This window comes from Zootoca vivipara, chromosome 7 (assembly GCF_965207765.1).
Source record: "Zootoca vivipara chromosome 7, rZooViv2.hap1.1, whole genome shotgun sequence".
Classification (NCBI taxonomy): Eukaryota; Metazoa; Chordata; class Lepidosauria; order Squamata; family Lacertidae; genus Zootoca; species Zootoca vivipara.
In genome coordinates, this window is record NC_142590.1 from 40,036,711 (window position 1) to 40,063,745 (window position 27,035).

General features: G+C 44.1%; 1 protein-coding gene across 5 annotated transcripts in view; it reads left to right on the forward strand.

The window, feature by feature from the left end:
- The first annotated feature begins 1,764 nt into the window (after positions 1 to 1,764).
- The window catches only part of CC2D1B (coiled-coil and C2 domain containing 1B), a 45,875-nt gene continuing 20,604 nt past the window's right edge, over positions 1,765 to 27,035 (forward strand). The window contains exons 1-12 of one of the 5 annotated variants that reach the window (XM_060276907.2): positions 1,848 to 1,916; positions 2,234 to 2,389; positions 5,085 to 5,186; positions 11,208 to 11,340; positions 14,525 to 14,625; positions 16,415 to 16,531; positions 17,662 to 17,793; positions 19,171 to 19,477; positions 19,684 to 19,808; positions 21,380 to 21,455; positions 24,044 to 24,139; positions 25,273 to 25,403. In XM_060276907.2, the coding sequence (XP_060132890.1) occupies positions 5,121 to 5,186; positions 11,208 to 11,340; positions 14,525 to 14,625; positions 16,415 to 16,531; positions 17,662 to 17,793; positions 19,171 to 19,477; positions 19,684 to 19,808; positions 21,380 to 21,455; positions 24,044 to 24,139; positions 25,273 to 25,403 (1,284 nt within the window). In that variant the 5' untranslated portion in view covers positions 1,848 to 1,916; positions 2,234 to 2,389; positions 5,085 to 5,120. Of the gene's footprint in view, positions 2,138 to 2,233; positions 2,390 to 5,084; positions 5,187 to 11,207; positions 11,341 to 14,524; positions 14,626 to 16,414; positions 16,532 to 17,661; positions 17,794 to 19,170; positions 19,478 to 19,683; positions 19,809 to 21,379; positions 21,456 to 24,043; positions 24,140 to 25,272; positions 25,404 to 27,035 lie in introns of those variants that run through there. The other 4 variants (XM_060276908.2, XM_035124170.3, XM_035124171.3 and 1 more) reach the window with 4 other exon arrangements.

Here is a 27,035-nt window from a genome sequence, read left to right on the forward strand (position 1 = left end):
GCTACTGGATCCTTTTAACTGGAAAAGCCTCTGCCTGAAACCCTGTGTTATGTTGTTTACCAGTCAACACACAAAAGCAATACTGGGCTAGATGGAGAAACAGTCTGACTTGATGTAAGTCAGCTACCTAAGTTTCTTTGACATCCATGTTAGCAAACTGCTTGACGCTAACATCCGAAATATATCTTGCAAACATACCACAGATTGTGGTTGGGGGCAAAGTGCTAATATCAATTTGTCAGTTGTTTGGGCTGCCCCTAGCACCAGCACCATGGTTCATCTCTGTGGGCCACGGCCTAGCATGTGCCATGATGCACGCTGTGCCATAGTCCCTTGCCTGGTGAGTCTCTGTGTTCATTGAATACTCCATGACATGGACACTATTGATATTAAAAACAAATTTTGAAAAGCTCACTGGATTAAAATAGAATGGGGAACCTCTGTCCTGTAGGCTAAATGTGGTTCTCATTGGCCCTTGGCTGTGGTTTTGCCTGCCTTGCTCCCGATAATGTATCATCCTTGTCTGGACAGAAAGATGTGTGCGTGTGTATAGAAACTAGCCTATTCAACAAAGGTAACATTTGCCAGTTTTTCTTGACTTTGCCTACCACTGCCATGTGGCCCCAAAAGGGAATACGGCCATTGGGCTGTGAAAAGTTCTCCACTCCTGGTGTAAACAGCCTGTGATTTTATGAACATTAAAAGTTACCACTACAGGATTTCAGAGCTGTAGAGGAAACTAGATGGCATTTTATACCCCTTTGGATGAGTTTTATAGGAGGTGAATATAGGCAATGCCATCACATCTATATGCTCCTAACTGTTGAAGTAGGTAGCTGGTTAGTATTTTCCTGTTGAGCTGAAATTGCTGACATCTTGCTGTTTTAAAAAATTGGGCAGTACGATTCAATACTGTAAAAAACTGGTTCTTCAAGTAGCTGCTTAAAAACAAGTGGTTCCACCACTGCATTTCAGTAGTAAGAGGGAGCACTGGAAGCTGCTTTAAATCGAGTCAGACAAATTGGTCCATCTAGCTTAGTATTGTTTACACCAGTGTTTCCCAAGCTTGGGTCTCCAGCTGGTTTTGGACTTCAACTCCCACAATCCTTAGCTGGCAAGACCTGTGGTCAGGGATGATGGGAATTGTAGTCCAAAAACAGCTGGAGACCCAAGCTTGGGAAACACTGGTTTACACGGATTCAGCTCTCCAGGGTTTCAGGCAGGGAATTTTTCCCAGCCCTACCTGGAGATGCTGGGAATTGAACCTGGGACCTGCAGCAATGACCATACTGATAGTACTGTTAATCTCCAAACTGATGTAGATAAGGGCACTGGAGGCACATCAACTGGAAACCTGAAAATGCCTCCTAGGCTGCAACTGTACACAGCTTTACCTGAGCAAGAGTCCCAAGAGTGGACACGTGTAGCATTTCACGGAAACTGGTTACGGAGGAATAGGAATGCCTATGAATAAACTAGATATCTTACTTGAGGGACCACAGGTTCAAGAGAACCATCCCTATTTGCATTTTCTGGTGGGAAAAGAAAACACAAGTGCAAAAACCAGTTATCTAGGGTGAAGGCAGAACCAGTCGTATTTTAAAAACAAAAACAAAAAAACACAGGTGTCTTTGGATCGCAGTGTGTTCGTTTGGGCTCCCGGCCCGTTACTTTGCGCGCGCCATCGGTATCCACCCCCCCCCCCCGCGCGCTCGCGCGCTCGCTCTCCTTTCGCCTCATAGCTCCACCCCCTTTAGCCTCTCCCTTTTTACAAATAAATAAATCTCCGCGCCTGCGCGTTGCTGGGCCTCTTGGTGCAGCCCCTAGCAGAGTCGGAGTAGGCGGGGAAAGTTCTCTCCTCTCTGGATCCGCGGCTTCCTGTCTGCTGCGCTGGAGCCCGTCGGCTGCGGCAGGAGGTGAGCTCGTGCCTTCGGGCGCCGCCCGTCTCGGCCGGAGGGCTAGTAGGGTAGCCCTGTCCCCACCGCGATAGGGCTGAGTAGGCAGGCAGTTGCCTTGGTGGTTCCTCCTCCTCCTCCTCCTCGGTGGAAAAGGGTTGTTGCTACCTGAGCCCCAGAGCATAACCCAACTCCTCCCTCTTCCTAGCCTTCTCTGGCGCGATTGAGCCCTTAGAAAACAGGTGTGTGTGTGTGTGTGTGTGTGTGTGGTGATCATTGGCGAGCTGAAGAGCCTGGTTTTCTGTTTGACCCAGCGCGGTGTCCATTCACACATGCAGGCACGTCATCCGACTCGTAACTGAACGCCTGAGCAGCCTTTGTGGAAGCGTCCTGCATTTGATGTCAGCTGGTTGTAGCGGCGGGGGACATCTGTGGTGGTCGTTTCATACACGCAAGCCATTTATGTAGCCGCTGGCGGACAAAACGCGATTAAGGTGTCTTTTGGAGTTAATGGTCCTGGAGCGGGGAAGGGGGCATGTCAAAACAGCTGAGCCCAATTGGTGACCCAAAGGAATACAGTAGTAACTTTGCAGGAGGATATCGCTGGCCCTTGCCTTTTCTTGAGCTGCAGAGTTTAATTTGAGCCAAGATTAGTCTTGGAACTGGTTTTGAATGCAAGAGCTCATGTGAGGCATGTGAAATTAGGAATAAAGGGGTTTTGTAGGAGGATCTGCTCTATCTCAAAGTGTAAATATCAAGGCACACCTACACATCTGAGTCGATCTGAGATTCCTTAACTGGAGATGTTGGGATAGGGAGCCCTGTTGGATCGGACCAAAGATCCATCTAGTCCAGCATCCTGTTCTTGCAATGGCCACCCAGATGTCCGTGGGAAGTTTGCAAGCAGGGTCTCAATGTAACAGCACTCTCGCTGCTTGAGATTCCTAGCAACTGGTATTCAGAGATATACTGCTTCCAACAGTAGAGGTAGAGCATAGCCATTAGGGCTGGTAGCCACTCATATTCATGAATTTGCCTAATTCTCTTTCAAAGCCGTCAAAGTTTGTGGCCATCACTACATCTTGTGGGAGTGAATTCTATAGTTTTAACTGTGTTATGTGAAGAAGTGCTTATTTTGGTCTGTGCTTAATCTTCCAACATTCAACTTCATTGGATGTCCCTAGGGTTCTAATATTATTTATTGGTGGGGCACTTCCCTATCTCCTTTCTCCACAACATTCATAAACTTAAGCACCTCTATCACATCCCAGTTTACAGTGGTACCTCGGTTTAAAAACAGTCCGGGTTAAGAGAGATTCGGTTTACAAACTCTGCAAAACTGGAAGTAGTGTCCCAGTTTGGAAACTTTACCTCGGTCTAAGAACGGAATCCGAACGGTGGAAGGGCACCGGCGGCGGGAGGCCTCATTATCATCTGAAGGCAGCCCTGTTTAGTGAAGTTTTTAATGTGTGGTATTTTAATGTATTTTAATCTTTGTTGGAAGCTGCCCTGAGTGGCTGGGGAAACCCAGCCGGATGGACGGAGTACAAATAATAAATTATTATTATTATTATTATTATTATTAGGGAAAGTGCACCTCGGTTTAAGAATGGTTATGGTTTAAGAATGGACTTCCAGAATGGATTAAGTTCATAAACCAAGGTACCACTGTAGTCTGTTGCCAGGACTTCATGGGCGTACCCAGCACGGGGCAAGTGAGGGCAGCTGCCCTTACCTAGAAGCAGGGCCAGCGGGGTTGGTGGGCAGAGGTGGAGGCGGAGGCGGAGCACAGCCCGGCGGAGCGCGGATTCGGCGTTCCCGCCCGCCGCGCTGCGCCCTCCAGCTTCCCGAGAGGTGGCCGAGCTCCGTGCTACAGCCTGCCCTCGGCCTCCCTCCACCGCATGGTTTCCCCGCGGCCGCCAGGTGCGCCACTGACGCTGCCGCGCTCCTTGGGAGCTCGGCAGGAGCTGGGAGGGAGCGCGGCTGCTTCCGCCCCGGGCTTGCTGGTGGGGCCGTCGGCGCTGCGGCGTCTCTGTAGTTGCCAGAGGCCGCGCTCCTGGGCGCCTGCCCTCGGCCTCCCTCCTCTGCATGTTTCACCTGCGGCCGCCAGGTGCGCCGCCGGTGCTCCTGCACTCCTTGGGAGCTCGGCAGGAGCTGGGAGGGAGCGCGGCTGCTTCCGCCCCGGGCTTGCTGGCGGGGCCGTCGGCGCTGCAGCGCTGTCTGTTATTGCCAGTGGCCGTGTTCCTGGGCGCCTGCCCTCCACCGCGTGGTTCACCCGCGGCTGCCAGGTGTGATGTCGCCGCGCCCGCCAGGAGTGCTGCTGCCGCCGCCGCGATCTTTAGCGATCGCTGGCACCCACGGAAGAAGAGGCCCCAAGCCTGACGCCCCGGCGGAGGGAGAAGAGAGAGTTGCCTCAGCGCTCACTTCCAGGCCGCCTCTGTCGGCGGAGAAGGCCGCCCGCCGCCCCCAGAAAGGCTTCCTCTTGAGGAGGAAGGCACCGGGCAGGGAGGAGGAGGAGGCGGCGGCCGGGCTGGGATCTAGAACGAGAGCCAGGCGCTGCGAGGATACGTTATTTTTATTATTTTCATTTTTATTCTTACGTCATCATCACCATCATCATCATTCTCCGTAGCCCCGCCCACGTTCCCACGTTGTGGCCCCTCCCCTCCCGTGCCTTGCCCCCCCCTAGTTTTGATCCTGGGTACGCCCCTGCAGGACTTCCTGCTCAGTGGATATGGTTTGTAGACAATGTTGAGATTAAGGATGCCCTTCATTATTTTATTTTATTAACTGTTGGGTGGCCATAATCTAAATGGTAGCAGTGACTTGTTTCCATCTATTTTGGGGTAGGGAAGCCCAGGCAATAAAGATCTTCTTAAAAGCCAAAGTGACCAGCTTTTCCACTCATATATTGGCTATAGGAAAGTGGTGGGTGGGAGAGAATGACAAACTGCCTGCTAGAACAATAGCTAGCAGGTGACAGCAACAAGCTGGTATCATTTTTTTAATTAAATATTTTTTCATACATTTTGTAAAATATAATTGGATCAACATGTAGAAATCCACAGTGGCAAGTTACCTGAATACTAAGCTTGTATCTTTTTGACCTTGTTTCCAGTCAAGGTAGTTTCCATGTTCTAATTGAGAATGCTGTTCTTGTCTGTTATGTTTGGGTATTATTGTCTGTAGGTAACTTTTGTGGACTCAGCAAAACCATAAGCCAAGATGCTTGGCAGAAGACCCAGGAAAAGCCCCCAGGTGAAAGGTCAGGCAGCTGCTGCTGCAAAACAGGTATATATATACATGTCTTCTACCAATTCTGTATGCACTTGTTAGAACAGTTTAAAGTAAACTGTAAGTCCATTTGCTTAGCACAAGTTGTGTTACTACGATTCAAAGATTCTTTGGAGTGTATTGTACTTTTGTATCCGTAAGAATAGAGAAGCAGTGCCTTTGATTACCCATATTTGAGTTGCATCAGGAATTCACTTGCAGATTTTGCTCCAGAAAGACTTGAATTTTACAAGTGTCTCATCTATCCTGTACTTTGCAATGGTAGGCTTCCTGAGAATTAAACCAGGTCTGACAGATATCCAGCCAATACTTCTTACGAAAAGCTCTACCTCTGCTAGGTGCTTTATCCTTGAAGTCTGTGCCTTGTGACCTGATGAGTCATTGTCTGATTAGCCTTTTAAGTTCCCATCAGAATTTCCTGCCCGCTCCTAGATGCTGGGGAAACATTAAGATAGGGCAGTTTAAGGAGCAAGCAGTAGCCTTTTGAGAGAAGCAAACAGAAAGTTGGAATGCTTGACACCTATTGAACAAACTTGGTTTCCTTCTCTGTTGTCATAAGTCTTGCTGGTAGTGCCAGGTGATTGCCTCCGCAATCTAAATAAGTGTTGCTGTTGCATGTTACAGGTAATAGAGCTGGGCGATATCAGCGGCAACTGCACTCCCCTCAGCTAAGCGGTTTCATGGAGCCCCTACCCCACTGCCAGCTCACGGGAGCCAGCACCAGGCTAGGGGCTCCTTAAACTTCTCGGCTGAAGTAAGGGCACCTGCACACTCCTCAGTCAAGCAGTTTAAAGATGCAGATGGAGGAACAAGCTGCATCGGTGCCTCGCAGAGTGCAGTGGCAGTTTCACTCAGCGATATGTTGCTGGTGAAATCGCCACCGCTCTTGAGTCCCTCTGCTAGCAGCGCTGCTGGAGGAAGGAACTCTAGCGGACACTGCTAGCAGAGGGACTCGGGACTGGTGGTAGTTTCACTAGCGATATACCACTGGGTGAAGCTGACATCGCAGTTTGCTCCTGGGCAAAATATCACTCAGGCCTAACAGGTTACGTATGTATGAGTGTTCATATAATAAATAGAATCATAGAATCATAGAGTTGGAAGAGACCACAAGGGCCATCCAGTCCAACCCCCTGCCAAGCAGGAAACACCATCAAAGCATTCCTGACAGATGGCTGTCAAGCCTCCGCTTAAAGACCTCCAAAGAAGGAGACTCCACTGCAGCAAGTTCCACTGTCGAACAGCTCTTACTGTCAGGACGTTCTTCCTAATGTTTAGGTGGAATCTTCTTTCTTGTAGCTTGAATCCATTGCTCCGTTTCCGCTTCTCTGGAGCAGCAGAAAACAACCTTTCACCCTCTTCTATAGGACATCCTTTTATATATTTGAACATGGCTATCATATCACCCCTTAACCTTCTCTTCTCCAGGCTAAACATACCCAGCTCCCTAAGCTGTTCTTCATAAGGCAGGCATCCCCAAACTGCGGCCCTCCAGATGTTTTGGCCTACAGCTCCCATGATCCCTAGCTAACAGGACCAGTGGTCAGGGATGATGGGAATTGTAGTCCAAAACATCTGGAGGGCCGAAGTTTGGGGATGCCTGTCATAAGGCATTGTTTCCAGGCCTTTGACCATTTTGGTTGCCCTTCTCTGGACACGTTCCAGCTTGTCAATGAAGAGGGCAAAAGTAGTACTTAAAAGCAAATACATATGGAACCAGGGCACAGTGCTGCCCAGGGCAACCTCCTCTATGAAACAGGATCTGCCAGTTTCCTACAGATTGAAGTAAAAATAAAAAAATTCCTTCAGTAGCACCTTAAAGACCAACTAAGTTTTTATTTTGGTATGAGCTTTTTAACCAGAACTATGGAAGGCACCACATTGAGCCGCATGAAATGGAAGTCCATCTAACCAGTCCTACAGATTGGTTTATGCTCCCAGGACACTATGTGCCATGATCAAAGAACACATATGGTTTAGAAAAGTGCTAGCTGAACAAACTCATCCATCCAAGTAGGAGACATTGCATGCTGCAGAAGGAAAGCAAAACCTTCCAAACTTGCTAGCCAGCCTAGCCTTATGGAAGAGAGAAAAGGTTTTTTTTCTCTGGAATGTGATCCTTATGAAAGGAAGTCCGCATGCGATAAGGAAAAGTGTCACATTTCCAAGCCAGTTGCAAGATCTGAAATCTTTACGAGTCAAAGGGTTTCAAAACACTGATTAGAAAACAAGAGGGAAGCAGTGCTGCAGGGTAAAAGGTAAAGGGACCCCTGACCATTAGGTCCAGTCGTGACCGACTCTGGGGTTGCGCGCTCATCTCGCATTATTGGCCGAGGGAGCCGGCGTACAGCTTCCAGGTCATGTGTCCAGCATGACAAAGCCGCTTCTGGCAAACCAGAGCAGCACATGGAAACGCCGTTTACCTTCCCGCTATAGCGGTTCCTATTTATCTACTTGCATTTTGATGTGCTTTCGAACTGCTAGGTTGGCAGGAGCTGGGACCAAGCAACGGGAGCTCACCCCGTCACAGGGATTCGAACCGCCGACCTTCTGATGAGCAAGCCCTAGGCTCAGTGGTTTAGCCCACAGCGCCACCTGGGTCCCTAGTGCTGCAGGGTGGAAGTGCCAAAAGCAAACCATCAAACCAAAGATTTAGAACTGCACTGTCACGACTGGAAATTGCATTGGGAGCTTATAGGAATGTAGCAGGCTACATGCTTCAGGCTTTATTTTTATTTTTATATTTTTATATCCCACATTTCCTCCAAGGAGCTCAAGGTGGCATACACGCTTCTCTTCCCATGTTATCTGCACAACAACCCTGTGCGGTAGGTTATGCTGAGGTACTGCAACTGGCCCACATTCCCCCATTGAGCTTCATGGCTGAGCAGGGAATTGAACTCTGGTCTCCCAGGTCCTAGTCCAGTGCTTGAACCACTACACCGTACTGGCCCCACAGACTTATCTACTTCAATGCATGCACAGCAGTGAAGCCAGGAAGTGAGAATGTAATGATTTGGAGAAGGCCAGTGAGTGTGTTCCTCTTCTCCCTTCTTATGTGATGTGGGTCAGCACCCAAATAGGGATATACTCTTCTGTGTTTTCCAAAGTAAGTCAGAGCAAGCCTTCAGAGAATCTGTTTGCAAGATGGCTTGGTACTAGATGATTTTTAAAAGAATAATAATCTTGAATACAACTTCCTCCTCATGTTGATAGGTAGGAAATGGGCAACAACAAACTTTTTCCTTTGTTGTTAACCACCGTGGTATGTGTTTTTGTTAGCTTTCACAAGCTAGATGGGAGCCCTATTGACACAGCAGCATCATATCAAGGAAACAGATCTTGTTTTTTCAGTTTTTGTGGGTTCTATCATAGAATAAAGGAAAGCACACCCTCAATTCACTTGCCAGATTGGCAGGGCCTTACTGTTTGAGAGTGCCTCCAGCATTCCCCATGCCTGGCTATTGCAAGCAAAGATAGATAGTGGTGGGCAAACCGTCTTTCACAGGAGCTTGTCTTGCGTTACTGATCTTCTCACTTGATGAACTTCAGAGCAAACCCAGGGATCTGAAAGCCACTGAGCTAGGATTATTAATGGGCACTGTTACAGGGGCCACATAACAAATAGATACTTTAGTGCGGCAGCACCTATACTTTGGAACTTATTGCCTGTTGACACCATGCAAGTGCCTTCGCTGTCTTCTTTTCACCACCTGCTTTAAACATTTTTGTTCAGAGATGCCTGTCTGCACATGTAGAAGTTATATGTGTTTTATCAGTTTTTAGCTGCTGTGGATTTTAACCCATCAGCTTTCAGATTTTAAAACATACATTTTTGTGTGTGAGAATTTCAATGTTTTATTTTATGTTTTTGTAAACTGCTTAGCCTTAGAGCTTTTCTTGCAATCAAGTTGTATATTCATTAAATAAATACACATTGAGCCTCAGATAGTCGGGGGGCAGGGGGTATCCAAAAGAGCTATTACATTTTCTATTGCTCCATACAGGCAACTCAAAACTTACAATTGTGTTCATTTCTTTGGGTTGCTTTGGCATCTGAGCGGTGGATCAAAAGCAGCTATTTATCATAAATATTATTTCTCTCTATTGCCCTTGCGTTGTTACTGAAAGGCTGAAGAGATATTGGGAGGAATTCAGTGTCATGATTTTCCAATTGTTCCATCAGCTCAAGCATTTGGCTTGCTTCCTCACCCTGTGTGCTGTTCCAGAGCTTCTTGAACCCCACCCCACCCGAGCCAATTTGGGGAGGGGAGAGGGGAGACTTATTGCACAAGCTTCTGCTGTTGGGACTCATTAGTTGGATCCTAACCATTTATTTTTTTGTAGTGCTTTTAGCCTGCCAGATTTGTGTCAGGTAAAGGATTATAAAATCAAGTACAGTGGTACCTCGGGTTACAAACGCTTCAGGTTGCAAACTCGCTAACCCAGAAATGGTACCTCAGGTTAAGAACTTTGTCTTCAGGATGAGAACAGAAATCGTGTTCCGGTGGTGCGGCGGCAGCAGGAGGGCCCCATTAGCTAAAGTGGTGCTTCAGATTAAGAACAGTTTCAGGTTAAGAACGGATTTCCGGGACGAATTAAGTTCTTAACCAGAGGTACCACTGTATGTTTTTATGTTTTAGAACAAAACTGGACATGCAGAAATTTATCTGTGACAACTTGTATGTTGTTCAGATTTCTATAAAAGACTTAAGTTCCCTAGGTACAATAGATGATGGATAGTACCTTGTGAACTTGCAGAAATTTCAATGCCTTGAAGGATCTTAAGACACATAAAGTTCAGTGGAATCTGAAAGCTGGTGCAGAATTCTGAGACTCCCAACATGTTTTGATTTTTAAATTATATTTCTAGACATCTCTGTTATGGAGAAATCTCTATTTCAAATTAAGGTAAAGTGTGTAATAGACACCAGTGTCTTCTCCCCTCTCCCACGACCAAAAATGCAACTTCCTGTCACGTATGACTTTCCTTATTGGTACACTGTTCTTTTCTGAACAGGTTCATACTTAACAACAACCAAAAATCCAATTCTACCAAGAGAAAAGCATTTCAACTGAGAGCCAGTTCTAATCAGAGTGTTGGACCAGATTCACACTACCCCTCAGCCATGAAACTTTCTGGGCCAATCACGATATCTCAGCCTAACCTGATTCCCAGGGTTTTTGTGAGACTAAATGTTGAAATTGAAATTATGTACACCACCCTGAGCTCCTCAGAGCAGAATTACAGTGTAATGAATGTAATGGATAAAGAATACAAAGTTTTACATTTATTTATTTTCAAAGCTTCTTATTAAAATCTGTGTACAGTATAATCTTAATTGTTTGTTTACACCTATGTTTTGGCTGTAATATCAATCCTATGTTTTAACTCTTAACTCCAGTAATGTCAGTTGTGTTTATGTTTGTACTGTAATTCAATTCTTCCAATTGCTTATACCCTTTCTGAATTTTGGCTGGTTGTAAAGAACACAACAAGGTTTAAAATGCATATATATTTTTGAGTTGGGAAAAAACAAAGTCTACCTAATTTTGCACAATACTGTAAACCAGGCATGTCAAACCTGCGGCCCTCCAGATGTTTTGGCCTACAACTCCCATGATCCCTAGCTAGCAGGACCAGTGGTTGGGGAAGATGGGAATTGTAGTCCAAAACATCTGGAGGGCCGCAGGTTTGACATGCCTGCTGTAAACGTAATCTTAGCACATAATTTAAGCTTTTTCTTCAAACTTGAATTTGGTAGCTTCAGTTTGTCAACATGACAACGTCAGTGTAGAGCTCATGTGATCTGGAAAGCTTAACAAATCTCTAGGCAGGTGATCTTAATTTTTATAATCTAGGGCTGAGGCCAGGGCAGAGAAGTTAACAAAGCCTTGGTTCAGAGCAAACAACACCTGTGCTGGTACTTCTGATGAATGACCATTGCAAGTAACATGGAGATTATATGGCAGTTGTCTTAAGCCTCCTCACTGAGCTGGTTTCTCTTTTGGCATCAGCTGGGACTTTTCGTAGAGTTCAATCCTGAAGAGATGATGCTGGATCTGGAGGATGAAGGGGACCTAGAAGCAGAACTAGCTGCTATAACTGGAGAAAACTTGCCTGCTGGGAAAACAAAACCTAAAGGAAAAAGTAAGCATGTGCACTGGAAACTTTGAATTGTTTAAGGTAATTGTTGTTGTTGTTTAGTTGTTTAGTCGTGTCCAACTCTTCGTGACCCCATGGTAATTAGAGATTGCATTTGTCCTTTTTGCCTTTGTGATGCAGCTGATAATTAAGAGCCCATACACAAGATGGAGGTGTTTTTTTTTTTTGCAGTACAATCCTATATATCAAGGATGGGGAACCTTTTGCTGCCTGAAAGCTACATTCCCTCATAGGCCGTCCTCTAGGGTGGTGGGTGGGACCAGAGGCAAAAACGAATGGAGCAACAGGTGTAACTCTGAACTTTATAGAGTACATTCAGCCATGCAAAAGACAGAGGTTTCTACCTGCCCTGCCCCCAATCCCCCCCTTCCAGGTAAACAAGAGGTGTTACAGTTCAAGGATGCATTCCAGCCAATCAAAGCCCTTGAGGAGGGTCAGTAAAGGGTGTGGCCTGGGGAGAGTCCTGAGGGCTGTATTTGACCCCTAGGCCTTAATTTTCCCACCTGTACGTGTCTGCTGAAAAGTAAACCCCTTTGAGTTCTTCATTCCGGGGAGGGGATTGCAGCCTACTTTTGTAACTGGATCTGTAGGGAGCCAATCAGAATGAGAAAATGGAGGGGCTCCAAGATGGCGGCGGCATAGCAAGCAGCCTTCGGAGCTCCGCAGATAACAGGACTGTAATTAGCATCAATTGCTACCCAGGGAAGTAAATTTCCCTTTTTTTACTTTTCTACTTTTAAACTTACCAACCTACTGAGATTCTATCAGCACCTTCTTATTTATGCTATGAGAAACACCTTGGGCAAGTTCTGTGAAGTATCCTGGGAGTAAAAGGGGGGGAAAAGGAAAAAAATTGGAATTTATTTAAACAATGCCAGAAAAAATTAAGTCTCTGAAAGTCTCTACTGGTCATAAATTGAAGCAATATAGCAGAAAGTCATCCAATAAGAAACAAGCTGAAGGCTTTGTTTGTAATGTTTGTAATGTTCCAACGCTGCTGAAGTAGTCAACAACTGTTGTGGTGTACAGTGTTTCTGGATATCATCCACTGTTTTGTAAGAACTTCTTCAGCACAGCAATAGGAAGTAGAAGTGTTTCATAAATGCGAATGAATACATATTGTGGAACAGTGCTCATAAACTTATGTAGTCACTGCTCAGTCAGTATATATGATGTTGTACTTTTATATCTCATTGCTTGCCTTCCTTGCTGTTTTAATTTTATACTTCAGTAGAGATGCAGAATGAGACAGGCTGAAATTGGTGTGGAAGCTAGAGTAACAAACAGTGAAGTGAGCAATTGGAGTCAAATCGAGCAGTTGAGAAAGAAAATTGGGCAGATGGCTGAGCATGATGAAGGAGATGATGACACAAAAGTGGGAGGGGATGAGCTATATATACAAGCTATAAGACTCATGACTGAGAGTTTAAAAGATAACAGAAGAGGAGTGGACTGACGTTGAAATGATTTAATAGTGATCATTCAGCAGAATCATTGGGCTAGAAAATAGATTGTTCAGGACCTGTTTTATATCCCTGCTCAGCCAAAGGTATTGTTAGTTTCTTGCTCTCCTGCATTCCCCATTTGTAGAAGGACCATAAGGTCACCGTGTCTCAGGCTTCTGGTGGAGACAAAAAAGGCCTGACCTGTAGTGCACTTTTCACATCAAAAGTGCTTCATAAATGATGATCACCTTTAAAAACACACACAACAGTAACCTGTGTATAATCACCCCATCATCCCATCCTGCAGGTGGTATAATAAGGGCAGAAGATGGAGTTGAGAAAGACAAACAAATTCCTTAGGCAAGGTACCACAAGGGTAGCATGGATGTAGTCCTCTACAAGTTGCAGTTTGACATTGTTGCACGCAATACAGAGCGCCTATGCTGCTTGGAAGATTAGGTCTAAGTCAAAATAACTGTGTGGCCACAGGGCAGTCTCGAGCAGGTCAGCCGCGCTGGCGCTGAGGGGCGGAGATCGCTCCGGCGTCCCCGCTCTCGCAGGGCGTAGCATGGTTTCCGTGCGGCTTCGCCGTGCAGCGCCCTGCCTACCGGCCTGGCGCACCACACCAGCGGGGGTCTACCTAGAGCTGGCCCTGTGTGGCCATGTATCTTTGTACTTCTGGATGAAAACACTGAAAAATCACTGTGTTACACAATAGGCTGGTTCATACAGAACACTAACCCATGGTTTAGCACAACCTAGAATACATCCATTGCACACTCTGCTTTGCTTCTTTTACAGCATTTGGTTTAATTTTCACCCTGACCTCTGCACAACCAGAGATCACGGGTTTTAGTGCTACATAAGCGAGCCTCGTGTCAGGCATGTACACTCCCCCCTCCCCCTTCCTTCTCCCCTCCCCTCCTATAGTTAGATTGAGGCCAAGTTTACTTTCATTTTCAAAGACTCTTGGTTTTGGGGGGAGGTTTAGGCCTGGTTTGCTGAAGATTTGTTTTTGTTGGCCAGGTTTATTTCCTAAATTGACTGTTAAGACCTTGTTTCCTATAATAGCTTAGGATTGGTACAGAACAGGGGTCGCCAACCTTTTTGGACCAGTGGGCACCTTTTGAATTTTGGAAGAGTGTTTTGGGTGCCAGTCACAACTTGCCTGCCACGGTGCACATAGTTTAACAGAAAATTCAAGAGAGCACAGCCATTCTTCCTCACCACATCATACAATATTGATTATGTAGCCTACTCACATTCAACCATTTTGTTGTTGTGTAATAACAACAGTTAACATTCCTCGAATGACCATGTTTCTCTCTCTCTCTCTCTCTCTCTCTCTCTCACACACACACACACACACACACACATGTACACACACCCCTTCAGAAAAGCCCCTCCATGGGAGAAGGAAGTATCTGCAATTGTGGGTGGGGGGAAGCAATTTCTCTCCTTGCACCCTTACACAACAACGACAACAACATGAAGTCCACAAACTTGATACCCACAGTCACCAGTTTCATGATCCCTACATAAAGAAGGAAAGCAACGTGACAGAAAGTTTTGTTATAACTACTTAGTGTCTTTTATTTTTTTTACTGGCTAAAACCCACAAAGTGGCCAAGATGAAGAAAAGTCTTTTAAAAACCTGCCACAATGTTAGGGTCTGAACCTTAGGGTTCCTCCCTTAGGAACTCCTTTTTAATTTTGTTCTCCAGCTCCCCTGCCTATGGATCATATTGCAAAGATGGCCGCTGAGTGCATGAAGGACTTGGATGAAGATGATGATGAAGGTCTGGAAGAAGATACCGAACTTTTGGTATATATGGGATTCCGTTGCAAGGCTGTTTTTCTTGGTGTAAAGGAAGAGGCATCGCCCCCTTATAGGAAAGACTGCATGGGATAACACTCCAAATTCTTGTGGGTCTTGTGAAAGGGAGGTGCAAGCAGTTCTTCCTAGTAACCATTAAAGCTCAGAATTTTCCAGAGAGCAACGGCAGGTGTGTGGATTTCACCTTTCCTGCTTGGTACTGGCTCTGTTTCCTCAGGCTGGAGCAGAAATGGTGTCTGTCTGTAGCTGCCAGAGGGGAAAGAAGAAACTTGTCTGGAAAAGAAATTGTGACATTCCTGAGGTTTGACCTGAGCTGCAGGTGAATTAAATTTAGAAGTTGTTCCATAATGTTTGAAGAGATGGTAGCATCTGGCAGTACTACTGATGAACTTCATGTGCACCAAGACCTGAAGGATCTTGGGAAATAAGGCTGAAAACTTACTACCATATTGGCCTGAATATAAGCTGCACCCAAATATAAGCCGCACCTTTAAAATTCATGGGGGGGGGGAAATATATAATACCCGAATAAAAGCCGCTCCCTTAAAATTATGCAGGCACCCACACCCGTTCCATTTTACCGTATGTCTATTTCAGCAGCAATATCGTAAAAGCCCATTTTTGTAAGGTCACGAAGATAAGCCACACTTTTAACTTTTCACAGTCAGAATTTGGAAAAAAAGTGAGGCTTATATTCAGGCCAATATGGTATTTCGCTTGGGATTTGTTTTTAGAACTGCTTTGCACCCCCTAAAGTGATTGTGTCCTACCACACATGATCCTTATTTAAAATCATTTCCATATTCTTTAATACAAGGCTGGGAGAGACGGGAGGAAATCTTAATCAAATGAATATAATGTCGTAATCACTGGAACATCATTAAGGCCTCTTGAAAAGTAATGCTTTCTCCCAACAACTGCAGTTTTTGGAATTTTCAGATTTGGAATTCAGGCATATCAGGAAGGCTGGTATATAAGAACTTTTACTACAATCTTGTGTACAAAACCACTTTGAGGTTTTGTTTTGTTTTTACAGTCAAGTAAATATATAAATAACATGAAATTAAAAAATACAGTTGTGCTTCGTTAAGTCCCATAGGACTTCATTGGGACGTAATCGTATGCAAGATTGTGGCCTTTGTTTGCTTTACAGCAGGCATCCCCAAACTTCGGCCCTCCAGAGGTTTTGGACTACAATTCCCATCATCCTTGACCACTGGTCCTGTTAGCTAGGGATCATGGGAGTTGTAGGCCAAAACATCTGGAGGGCCACAGTTTGGGGATGCCTGCTTTACAGGCTGTAGAGTTCTTCATAGATGTGTGTTCTTCAGAACCGTGCAGGTTCCTGTTCCCTAAAGGGCCCTTATAAGGCATATAGGAAGTTTACAAATCACAGCACAATTCTACCCATCCTAAACCACACACACATTCGAGGTTAAACTGGAATTACTTTGCTGCCAGTTCAAATTAGCTAAAATGTGGTACATTGCTTGGACAGCATGTAGGTTTTACATGAAACTTTTAATCTCTGATAGAAAGCTGCCACAGATGAACATAAATAAGGCAGCGCTATTCACATACAACAGTGGTTTTTTTTGTAAAGAAAAAAGTGCAGTTGGTTTGGCATAAGAAGAATGCTCTTTGATTCTAAGGAGGAGATTTCCGGACCCCACCTTTGAATGATAGCAGTGGAAAGTACCCCGTGGTTCATTTTAATGCAGTGCTCAAAATAGAAGCAGCTCTTCTTTAGCAACAATTGCACCGTTTCATGCTCTAGGCAGAGTTGCAGGAAGTCCTGGGAGAGGAAGACGGAGGAGGAAACAGTGAATGTGAGACGGAAACAATAGAAGAGTCTTCTGTAGCTGCAGAGGAGCCCAGTGATCTACCAACACAGGTAAACGAAAGCTTTTGCTTTGACTCTGGAAAACTGTATTTTAAGGAATGTAAAGGTCAAGCCCTTCAGTGTATGAATTGCACTGTGTCTTGTTTTGTTTTAAAAAATACTCTCTGTACTGGGAATATAGCAAAGTGTTTAGCTTTCGTTTAAAATGAACTTGGTTAGTACCTTGAAAGTGAGAATGTGATGCAGGCAACTGAGTGGAGACAATGGCTGTGACCTGGGCTCCTGGAGACAGCTGATTTTAAGAGCGTAGTCAATCAGGCTGTAGACAAGGGATGGAGTACCTGTGACCCTCCAGAGGTTGCTGAACCCCCAACTTCCATCAGTCCCAACCAGAATGGTCTGTGGTCAGGTATGATGGAAACCTTAAGCTCAACAACACCTGGAGGGCCACCGGTTCCCCACTTCTCCTACATAGACGGTCTAGGATTGAACAAAACCACCTCAGGACATTCTCCTTGGCTGGAGTTGTGTTTAGGGCTTGTGTTTGGTTGCCTCTTCCCTTTGAGCACATTCTGTGAGTTCTCTGTTCTGTTCTTGTTAGAGTTAGGTTTGACGAGCAATGCTGCCGATATTTACTTACATTGGCAGCTTCTTGGCAGAGTGTTTTTGTGAAGTGAATAAGTGCTAGTGGCATATCTAGACTCTTGAATTTGTAGCGTTTGTCTGATGATTTTTCCATCCCCCTGTGGCAGGAGAGAACTTTGTAAGCAAACATGTTGAAGAAAACCGTTAGAGAGCTCACAGCAGAATAGAGAAAACATTTTCAATACTTCAAAATAACTTTGCCAGTCAGTCTCTGTCTCAAATGACGAAGACCTTCCGACTAAATATGCCCAGTGGCTGTGAATGTTTCCTGAGGTGTTCCACCCACCCACCTCTCTGCTGCTGCTTTGGCAGAAAGCCGAGAGGTGACTTGTGGAATTTTTGCAGAAGAACAGACACTCATCTGTTCAAGGGAGGTGGTTCGGCCTCTTATGCCTTGAGTCCTAGGTGTGCATGTTCCAGAGAATGTGGTCCGTCCCCCGTCCCCCCCGGGTACTTGAATGTCTGATTTAGAGTGCAATTCTGGTGAGCAGAATACTTGTCATCTTTTTGGTCTCATTTCCTTTATCTTCTTTGAGATGGCGCCTGCTGTTTCCAGTGGACTGCAACAAACAATAGAAGAAAGGATAGTGAACTATAAGGCAGCTATACTCAACGCAAAGGAAGCCGGCGAGAGTTCCAAAGTGCGACGGTATGAACGGGGCCTGAAGGTATGTTGGGACCAGAGATTCCCATCCTTTTAGCAGAGAAGGAAAAATGCTGTTCAAAACAGGCTAGGAGTATCAGCCATTAATTCAGTGCAAAGATGTATGCAGGAAAGAACAGAGGCGTAGCATTCATTTTTTCCCTTTTGTAGATTAAATGAGTGCTAGTCATGTTCTGTCTAAAATCTTTGTATAGACAGAATTGTCTAGATTAAATTAAACATTCATTAATGCTTCTTTAGTGTGGAATCATGACATTAATCTGGATGAGGTTCTCTCCTTTTTTACTGGTTTAGTAGGTGGGAGTTTAATTGAGGTTATTTTATCTTCTCCAGACTTGTTGCTGTTGCTGTTGTAATCATTACAGCTTCATACATTAGCACTCATTCCCAAGCAGCAGTTCATTCAAATGGAAACTTTTCTTACAGACTCTAGATATTAGAGATAGCTAGCATATAACATACAAAATAAAACTGATTTTATAAGCTATTGGCTCCAGCGGGGAGGGTATTTATGTTTATTGAAAATTAGGTGTAATCTTGTGTTAAATAAATACCTGGGGCAGGGAATAAAAGCTAAACATTGGTCTTGCAGGCTTACTTATTGGTAGAGTTGAAGATTCAACAGGAACTGTGAGAATTCTCAGCTGGAGGTTACTAGTTGAAATGTGTAGCATTCCTACATTAGGGATTTTTGTTGCAGTTGGGGTTTTCTAGTCACTTGGTTGGCTGGACATTATTTTGTGTGTTGAATTTCTGTGCCTGTGCTTCAGAAGAAAGCAGAAAAGTTCATTTATTTATCATTAAGACTTGAAATTCTGCAAAATGGGTACAATTTCTCTTCCTGTTTTGATGATTGGGAATTGTCAGAAAGCTACTGCATTTTCCCATATAGTTTAGAGTCGTGTTGCTGAGTCTCTGCACAGTCCAGTGGAAGAGGAATCGCAAAGCTTTATAGCTCTACAGCTCCCATCATCCATGACACTAGCCATGCTGGTTGGAACTGATGGAAGTTGTAACCCAGAATATCTGAATTGTACCAAGTTGGAGAAGGCTGGCCTAGACAGAGTTTTATCATTGTGTGTGTGTGTGTGTGTGTGTGTTCAGAGTGTTTCACTGATCTCAGAGCATTGCAAAATGATGCAATTCCCAAGAAGGTTGTAAAGTGTGAGTTTCCAGGCACCTTAGAGGTCCCAGGTATAGCCTGAAGGTACATGAGGCCGCCATCTTGCCGAAGCTAAACTGATCTGGATGTGTTGATCACCTGGATGGGAGACTGCATGGGTCAACAAATAAAAGTCACAGCTTGATTGGAATGATCATATAGGGGATAAGTATTTAATCCATCCTGGATAATTGAAATCGCTACTCAATCCACTACTAGGCATTGGAAACCATGCTGACTGCAGTGAAGAAAGGGAAAAAAGTGAACGAGGAAGAAATGCCACCACCTGTAGCATCCGGGAAGAGCTCTGTCACAACTCCACAAGCCGTGCCTTTGAATGACTTGCCTAAAAACTCAGGCAGCCAAGATGAAATAACTGTTCCTGAAGGGGAGGAAAAGGAAGGCTCTACTACAGCCCATGAATTAAAGAACCCCAGCGATCTGGAGCTATCTGTGAGCACACCTGATCTCCAGAGCCAGGATGCAGATTCGGGTGGTCTGGGAACAGGTGCCACTTCTGAAAACAGTAAGTAGTTTGAGTGTGGCCCTTTCCACTGCAGCATCCCTATTCTGCATATGTACAAAAAAGTGCCACTTTTCTGCTTGTTTCTTCCATAGGGTGGGTGGGTGGTGGGCCCCAGGTGCCTAAGGAACTATGGTCCGCATGGTGTTTATAGTAGATGTTTTATTGGCTGTATAGTAGATGTTTTTATGTTTGGTTGTCTTGTTCAGATTCCTCAGACCTTGGCACACGAGCACTGCTTGTGACAAGAGAGAAGGAGTACAAACTAGCAGCACTCAAAGCTAAACAGAAAGGCAATCTTGAGAAGGCAAAAGAGTACATGAGGACTGGGAAGGTGAGGCTTCATTATTTTCAAGCTAAAGCAGGTTTCTGCAGACCATAATTGGTGTTGGGGATCTTGAGGAGTCTCTAGAACAGGCACCCCCAAACTTCGGCCCTCCAGATGTTTTGGATTAGCTAGGGATCATGGGAGTTGTAGGCCAAAACATCCGGAGGGCCGCAGTTTGGGGATGCCTGCTCTAGAATATTTCTTTTTCTGTGGGTAAACGTATATGTTACTTTCACTGTGGGAATTTGCACCCCACATGGCAAACTTCAAACCCTAGGCGTACATGAGTTGGAGCCACGGCATATTGAGTTTTCCAACCTCTTCCAGTGGGTCACCATGGAGCTGAACTGGAAAAGAGGCAACTCAGTAGAATGGCCCTGACTCATGCAGTAAATTCTGCTTTGTAATATGGCTGTGTAATGGGGAAAACACCATGAACTAACTGATCCCATGGTAAATGTAACATATGGACCAACTCCCTGTTCCTCTCTTTTTAAAGTGAAAGTCACAATTCTCCAGCTTTCTTGTGTCAGGATCCCTAAAGCAGAATTGCACTAGGAAAATCTACATTCTTTGACCAGATAAATAAATCTATGCAAGTTAAATACTGATAGAGATCTAAAAGAACTGTAATCTACCGTACCTGCAGTATTGAAGGGGAAGGAGGTGATTTGTGCATGTGCTGGGGACTGAACGAAGGATACATCCATCAAAGGGAGAAAGCGGGGACTTAGGGTCGCAAGAGTGCATCTTGGTAACATCTGGAATCCACATCCCATCCCTTCTTATTTTTGAATCCTAAACAGAAGTTATCTGATTCATTGCAAGTTGTTCTTTGCAACAGTAGTTATGGCTAGAAATTTGAGAATGCCTCGCCCATGGGAGGTCTAGAGAATGGAGCTTTTCTGTGGTGTCTCCCTGTTTGTGGAGTGCTCTCCTCAGGGAAGCTTGCCTGGCGCCTTCATTACATATCTTTAGGTATCAGATGAAAACATTTATCTATAACCAGGCCTTTGGCTGGTTAACAATCTGTGTCTTTTTAAATGTGTTTGTGGGAGGGAGGTTGTTGGTTTGTTCTTGTTCTTATTACATGTTTTTGGTTCCTATTTTGTATTTTTATGTTGTGAACCACCCTGTGATCTTTGGATGAATGGTGATATACAAATCATAATAATAATAATAATAATAATAATAATAATAATAATAATAATAATCTATTAGAGTGGGTATCTGGGATACTGTACGGTGGTACCTCGGGTTACAAACACCTCAGGTTACAAACACTTCGGGTTACAAACTCCGCTAACCCGGAAGTACCTCGGGTTGTGAACTTTGCCCCAGGATGAGAACGGAAATCACGCATCAACAGCACGGTGGCAACGGGAGGCCCCTTTAGCGAAAGCGCGTCTCAGGTTAAGAAAAGTTTCGGGTTAAGAACAAACCTCCAGAACAAATTAAGTTCATAACCCGAGGCACCACTGTGTGTGTGTGCTAGTTCTGTGGTCAGAAGCACCATTCTGTGAACCGAGTTGAGATTAATATCATACAGACCCTTTGGCTTTGCATTTTTGTTGTAGAAGTTCAGCCTGGTTCTGGAAGCACTGGACAGTGGGCAGCCAGTAGACCTCAGAGATATGCCTCCAGCACCACAGGGTAAGAGCAAAGGAGATAAATGATATTTCCAGTAACTAGAATACACTGAATTGCAGATAAAAGATGAAGGTTTATCACACTGACTTCAGATACCCTGTGGTAAAAACCCTGCAAAGATCTGTGATGTTGTGAAACCGACAGAGACTTTCATAGTTTCAGTTTTCTAATGGCATACTGCTTTTGCTTCCAGACCACTAAAAAGAAGCAAGTGAATCTATCTTATATCATCATCAAATCTTTTATTGGCATCATATACAAACATCCATAACAAATCAATACAGAATTACCATACTCTGGCTTCTCCTCAGAGCATATAAATCTTTCTATTTTATATAGCGTATTGGATGATTTTTTTTCTGTCTTAAGTAACTTTGCAGTCATTTGTTTTATTTTTCAAAACCCGGTATGCTCCATATTTTGGCTTCTGAAATTGAAGTACTGTATCCTATGCTCCGTTCCCACTGATGTCTCTTTGTGTGATTCCCCCCCCCCCCAGTGAATGCATCTTCATTTCCCCCCTGCATGTCTCTGCTTAAGGTTAAGTGTCTGCTGATATTGTGTTTCTGAGCAGTCCAAAGTGCAATATCTTGCACCTGAGAGAACGCATTTGCTATGTACAGTGCTGACTGTTTTAGTGTTATGTGACTCCACCTATTTTTTTTTCTGGTTGCAATTATTACAAACCATTACATTGATTTCATGCCCATGCTATTATGTAAACTGAATTTTAAACTGATTTCGTTTGGGATGCTTCTACATTTAAAGGATTTGGAATTACAGTAATTGCATAAAATTAGCTGAGTGGTTGTCCCTATTTACTGAGAATTGGAACTGCTTGGACAGCTAACAAATATGTAAAGGAGTTGGAGGAAGAGTTAGCGCGTTTGGTAGTTATTCTAACAGTGGAAATGTGGGAGTTAGGTATTGGTGTTCTTAGACCACAACTACAGTGCAAAGCCAGCACTGCAAAAAACATTAATGCAAGACACAGATCCTCGTGGATTTCCGTAATTTTTAAACCGCTAACAAATCACAGAATGCTCTATGAAGTGATCTATCACAGAAGTGATCTATGATTTGGTGATGGTTTTGAAGGAATTCATGTTAAAAAGTATGGGACCCCATTAGAATCCATACCTGGAGGGTCAAAGCTTTTGTGCTACAACAACACTGAAAAGCACCGTCTTTTTTATTCTTCAGTTAATGGAGACAGATGTGGCATAAGTGGGAACCTGTGAAAAGGTTTTGCAATTTAAAGAGGTTCCATTTTACGGGATCCAGTGTGTCAGGCTTATCTCTCTCTCTTTCCCCATCTTCCCCTCTCTCTCACTCCACACTCCCTTTGCCTCTCTGGCATGCCATTTCTTTCCTCCCTCTTCCCTTCTCTCTCTCCTGTGGCACCCCATTTTCTCTTGCCTAGCAGCTTAATTTTTTTCTCCCTAGTCTCCCAGGTTGTTCACCTGTATTTCTCCTGTCCTCTCAGTTGCTCTGCTTTCTGTTCAGCTGCTTTAAGGGCTAATTTGATCCTTGAAAAGCACATAGAGATGGAAGAAGCAGTAGGGGCAACTTCTCTTCAAGTTTCCTCCTTCATCACTTTGTACTAGGGTGATGACTTTTTCATTTTTTCCCCTCAAAAATTATTTCCTGTAGCACAAATGGATGAACTTTTGCCTATTAATGACTAAAATGAGGTATATTCCATTGAAATATTTAAAAAGGTTACGCACAAATCATTTTTTATTTTTTTTGTAATCCGTTTTACCATTTCATAAAATTGTATTAACAATTATATATATATATTTCGTATCAAATTTGGACACAACACCACATTCCACAATGGGGAGTGTTCTTAGCAACATAGGGTATACAAATGTCACACCTGCGCAAGATAAAAGCCCCTTTTTGGGACCTCAAAACTCAGCCAGCAGACCCTGTCGGGCATGCTGGAAAAATGAGAGGTAGCAAAACATTGTCCTCTAGCGGCGTCTATACTGTTACTGCAGCTAAAAAAAGCTTCCTTGTGTGTTTGATGACCCTATATAATGTTGTATATATGTGACTCTAAAGCTTGGGTTCAATTTTATATCTGCTTACAGTGACTTCAAAAATGGTTAAAAAACTGATAAATAAATTTTTTAAAATCATTTTGTGCATGAGGTTTTTTTTATCAAATCTCTTTGAAAGTAAGATTTTCTCTAATCTTTAATGAAAGCTCATCAAATTATGATACAGGGAAATGAGGTTGTAAAAAAGTCATCACACTACTTTGTACTTTTCAAGAGAGGGAAAGGTAACCACCCTCACTACCACATGATGATGGCAGTGATGGGTGGATGGTTCTAGAAGTTTTGTGGGCGCTGGGAAAGTATTCAGCAGTGCCATTGTGCCTATGAGTGGCATGCTGGCAACCCCAGACTTAGAGCGACATTTGTTCCCGTTGGAAAAAACAGCTTCTTTTTACAGCACCAAATTTTCTTTGGCTCTTGTTGAATTATGTTGCAACTGTAGTGAAGATTTTTGTATCTCTGCACTTCCGTGCCTTTGATAAAATGCATTAAATTCTTTTCCCTTGACACCCACATTTTCAGACCTTGAAAGTCCAGAAATGATACAGCTTCCCTCAAAACAGGCACCATCCGTAGCTGTGGAAACCACCCTTCCTGTGACCGCACCAGACAGTCAAGGTAATAAAGCTTTGGATAAGATATGTTTTAAAGCAAAGCCCCTCTCTTGTGAGGTGTATTATATAGATTAGAAACTCAGATCATACAGTATAATAGGTACGACCAGCGTTTCTAATCTATATAAGTGCAGCTTGTGAAATTGTAGTGCAGAATTGGAGAATCTCAGAAATACCTAGATTGGAAGACTGGTTACTTAAAATTTGGCATATCACTTCAATAGTTAAATTAACAAATATTAATTAGGTTCAAGTAACAAATTAGGTAACAAATATTAATTAGGCAAGCTAGACAGAGCAGCAATACTTCTGTTGAAAAATGAAGCTTATCCATCACTTATTGGAGTGACAGAACGTGAAACAATATTCGTCTATATATGCTTTTGGTAGATACTGCATCAGTCATAGGCTTGGGTGAAATTTAATGGTAAATTTTTAAAAAATGAATGGAAATTTGCAATTCTAGTTTTTGAATAAATATAAAGTCAAGTGAGTAAACAGTTAATTTTTAATAAATAAGCAAGCAAGTAACACTTTATGGTAATATATACATATATATCTAGGTTACAACTTTTTGATAGGTTATACATATGAAAAAGACAGGGAATTATCTTAAATTGATGGACCATAGTTTCTTGTTTGAAATATTCCAATTATATACATATATATAGTCTTAAGTATGCAGATATTTGTACTGTTTTCTTTTTGTATTGTGTGTGGGGGAGAGAGAGAGAGAGAGAGAGAGAGCATACACACACATAAATGCATATATAAGTCTGTCTTTCCATATACAGTACTGTATTGCAACATACACCTTTCAGAAAAGAATAAAATGTGTCTTTCTTTGAGAGATGCAAACACCAGAAGCATTTTTCCATTTTGTTTTTGGCTGTTGCATCTGTTTGTGTCAACGGGGAAAGGAGAATGGGTTAAAACACAGATGGGGGAACCACTGACCCTCCAGAAGGTGTTGGGCTCCAGCTCCAACCAGTGGGGTCAGTGTTAAAGGATAGTAGGAGTTGTGGTCCAGGGACACCTGGAAGATGAGACGTTCTCCTCCCTTAGGTCAAAGTGCAAGAAGCAGGTGCCTATATTGTGGCTGAGCTCATATGATACGTTCTTTGGATGCTTTTAAAGGTCCCTTGCCTCAGCCAAAAACAGTGATGGAGGCTTTGCAGCAGAGGCTGGAGAAATACAAAGCCGCAGCCGCTCAAGCCAAAGCAAGTGGAGATGATCGGAAGAGCAGGATGCACGAGAGGATAGCCAAGGTAAAAAATAAGAAGCTGTGTGTGCTACTATAAAAGTCCCTTGGTTATTTTGTTGTGAGCCTCTGTTGTGGCATATCAGATCACAAAAGATACTGATTATATAACAGCAGTGAGAGGATCTGATCCTTTTTGAGCGTATTACACCAATCCGGGCCTGACTATGTTGGCTACCAATTAGTTTCTAGGCCCATTTCAAAGTGCTGACTTTGACCTATAAAGCCTTAAACTGCTCAGGACCACAATAACCTAAACGCCTCTCACCATATGAACCAACCTGGACCTTACAATTATCATCTGAGGCCCCTCTACAGGAGGTCTGGAGCAGGCATCCCCAAACTTTGGCCCTCCAGATGTTTTGGACTACAATTCCCATCATCCCTGACCACTGGTCCTGTTAGCTAGGGATCATGGGAGTTGTAGGCCAAAACATCTGGAGGGCCACAGTTTGGGGATGCCTGTTCTGGAGGGTGGCAACATGAGAATGGGCCTTCTCTGTGGTGACTCCCTGCTTTTGGAATGTTTTCCCCAGGGAGGCTCGCCTGGCGCCTTCATTACATATCTTGGGGAGCCAGGCGAAAACATTTATCTATAACCAGGCAGTATACAAATTTAAACCACAGAGCTTAGGGCTTGCTGATCAGAAGGTCAGCGGTTCGAATCCCTGCCACGGGGTGAGCTCCCGTTGTTCGGTCCCAGCTCCTGCCCACCTAGCAGTTCGAAAGCACGTCAAAGTGCAAGTAGATAAATAGGTACCACTCCAGCAGGAAGGTAAACAGCATTTCCGTGCACTGCTCTGGTTCGCCAGAAACAGCTTAGTCATGCTGGCCACATGACCCGGAAGCTGTCTGCAGACAAACGCCAGCTCCCTCGGCCTATAGAGGGAGATGTGCGCTGCAACCCCAGAGTCGTCCGCGACTGAACCTAATGGTCAGGGGTAAAAAGGTAGAGGGACCCCTGACCATTAGGTCCAGTTGTGACCAACTCTGGGGTTGCGGCACTCATCTCGCATTATTGGCCGAGGGAGCTGGCGTACAGCTTCCAGGTCATGTGGCCAGCATGACTAAGCCGCTTCTGGCGAACCAGAACAGTGCACGGAAACGCTGTTTACCTTCCTGCTGGAGTGGTACCTATTTATCTACTTGCACTTTGACGTGCTTTCAAACTGGTCAGGGGTACCTTTACCTTTTTATACAAATTTGATAAATAAAAATAATAATTGTTAAATTTGTGGAATACAAGCTCGTTGGGTGGTGAATTTCTGCAACACATATTGCATATTACACTCTGAGAATGTAATTATCAAACTTGCCTGCCTTAAACTCAGAAAGACTTACTTCTGAGGAGACACATATAGAATTGCACTCTGAATAATGTTAACCATCGTTTCATCACATTTACCAAGACCGTGGGGTAAATCCTTCAGCCCTTTTCTTAAAGACATGTGAAAGGGTTGTTGCGTCTGTGTACTGCAAGCCCAACAACAGATGCAGTACCTGGAGGAAGGTTTGCATTTCTCTAGCTACAAAATGTTCTGCCTGGAGTGCTCTTAAAATGTTTTCTAATCCTTGTGGCACAAAGGGAAACACAACAAAACGAGTGACAAACATGTATTTATCTCCCCCTCCCCACAAC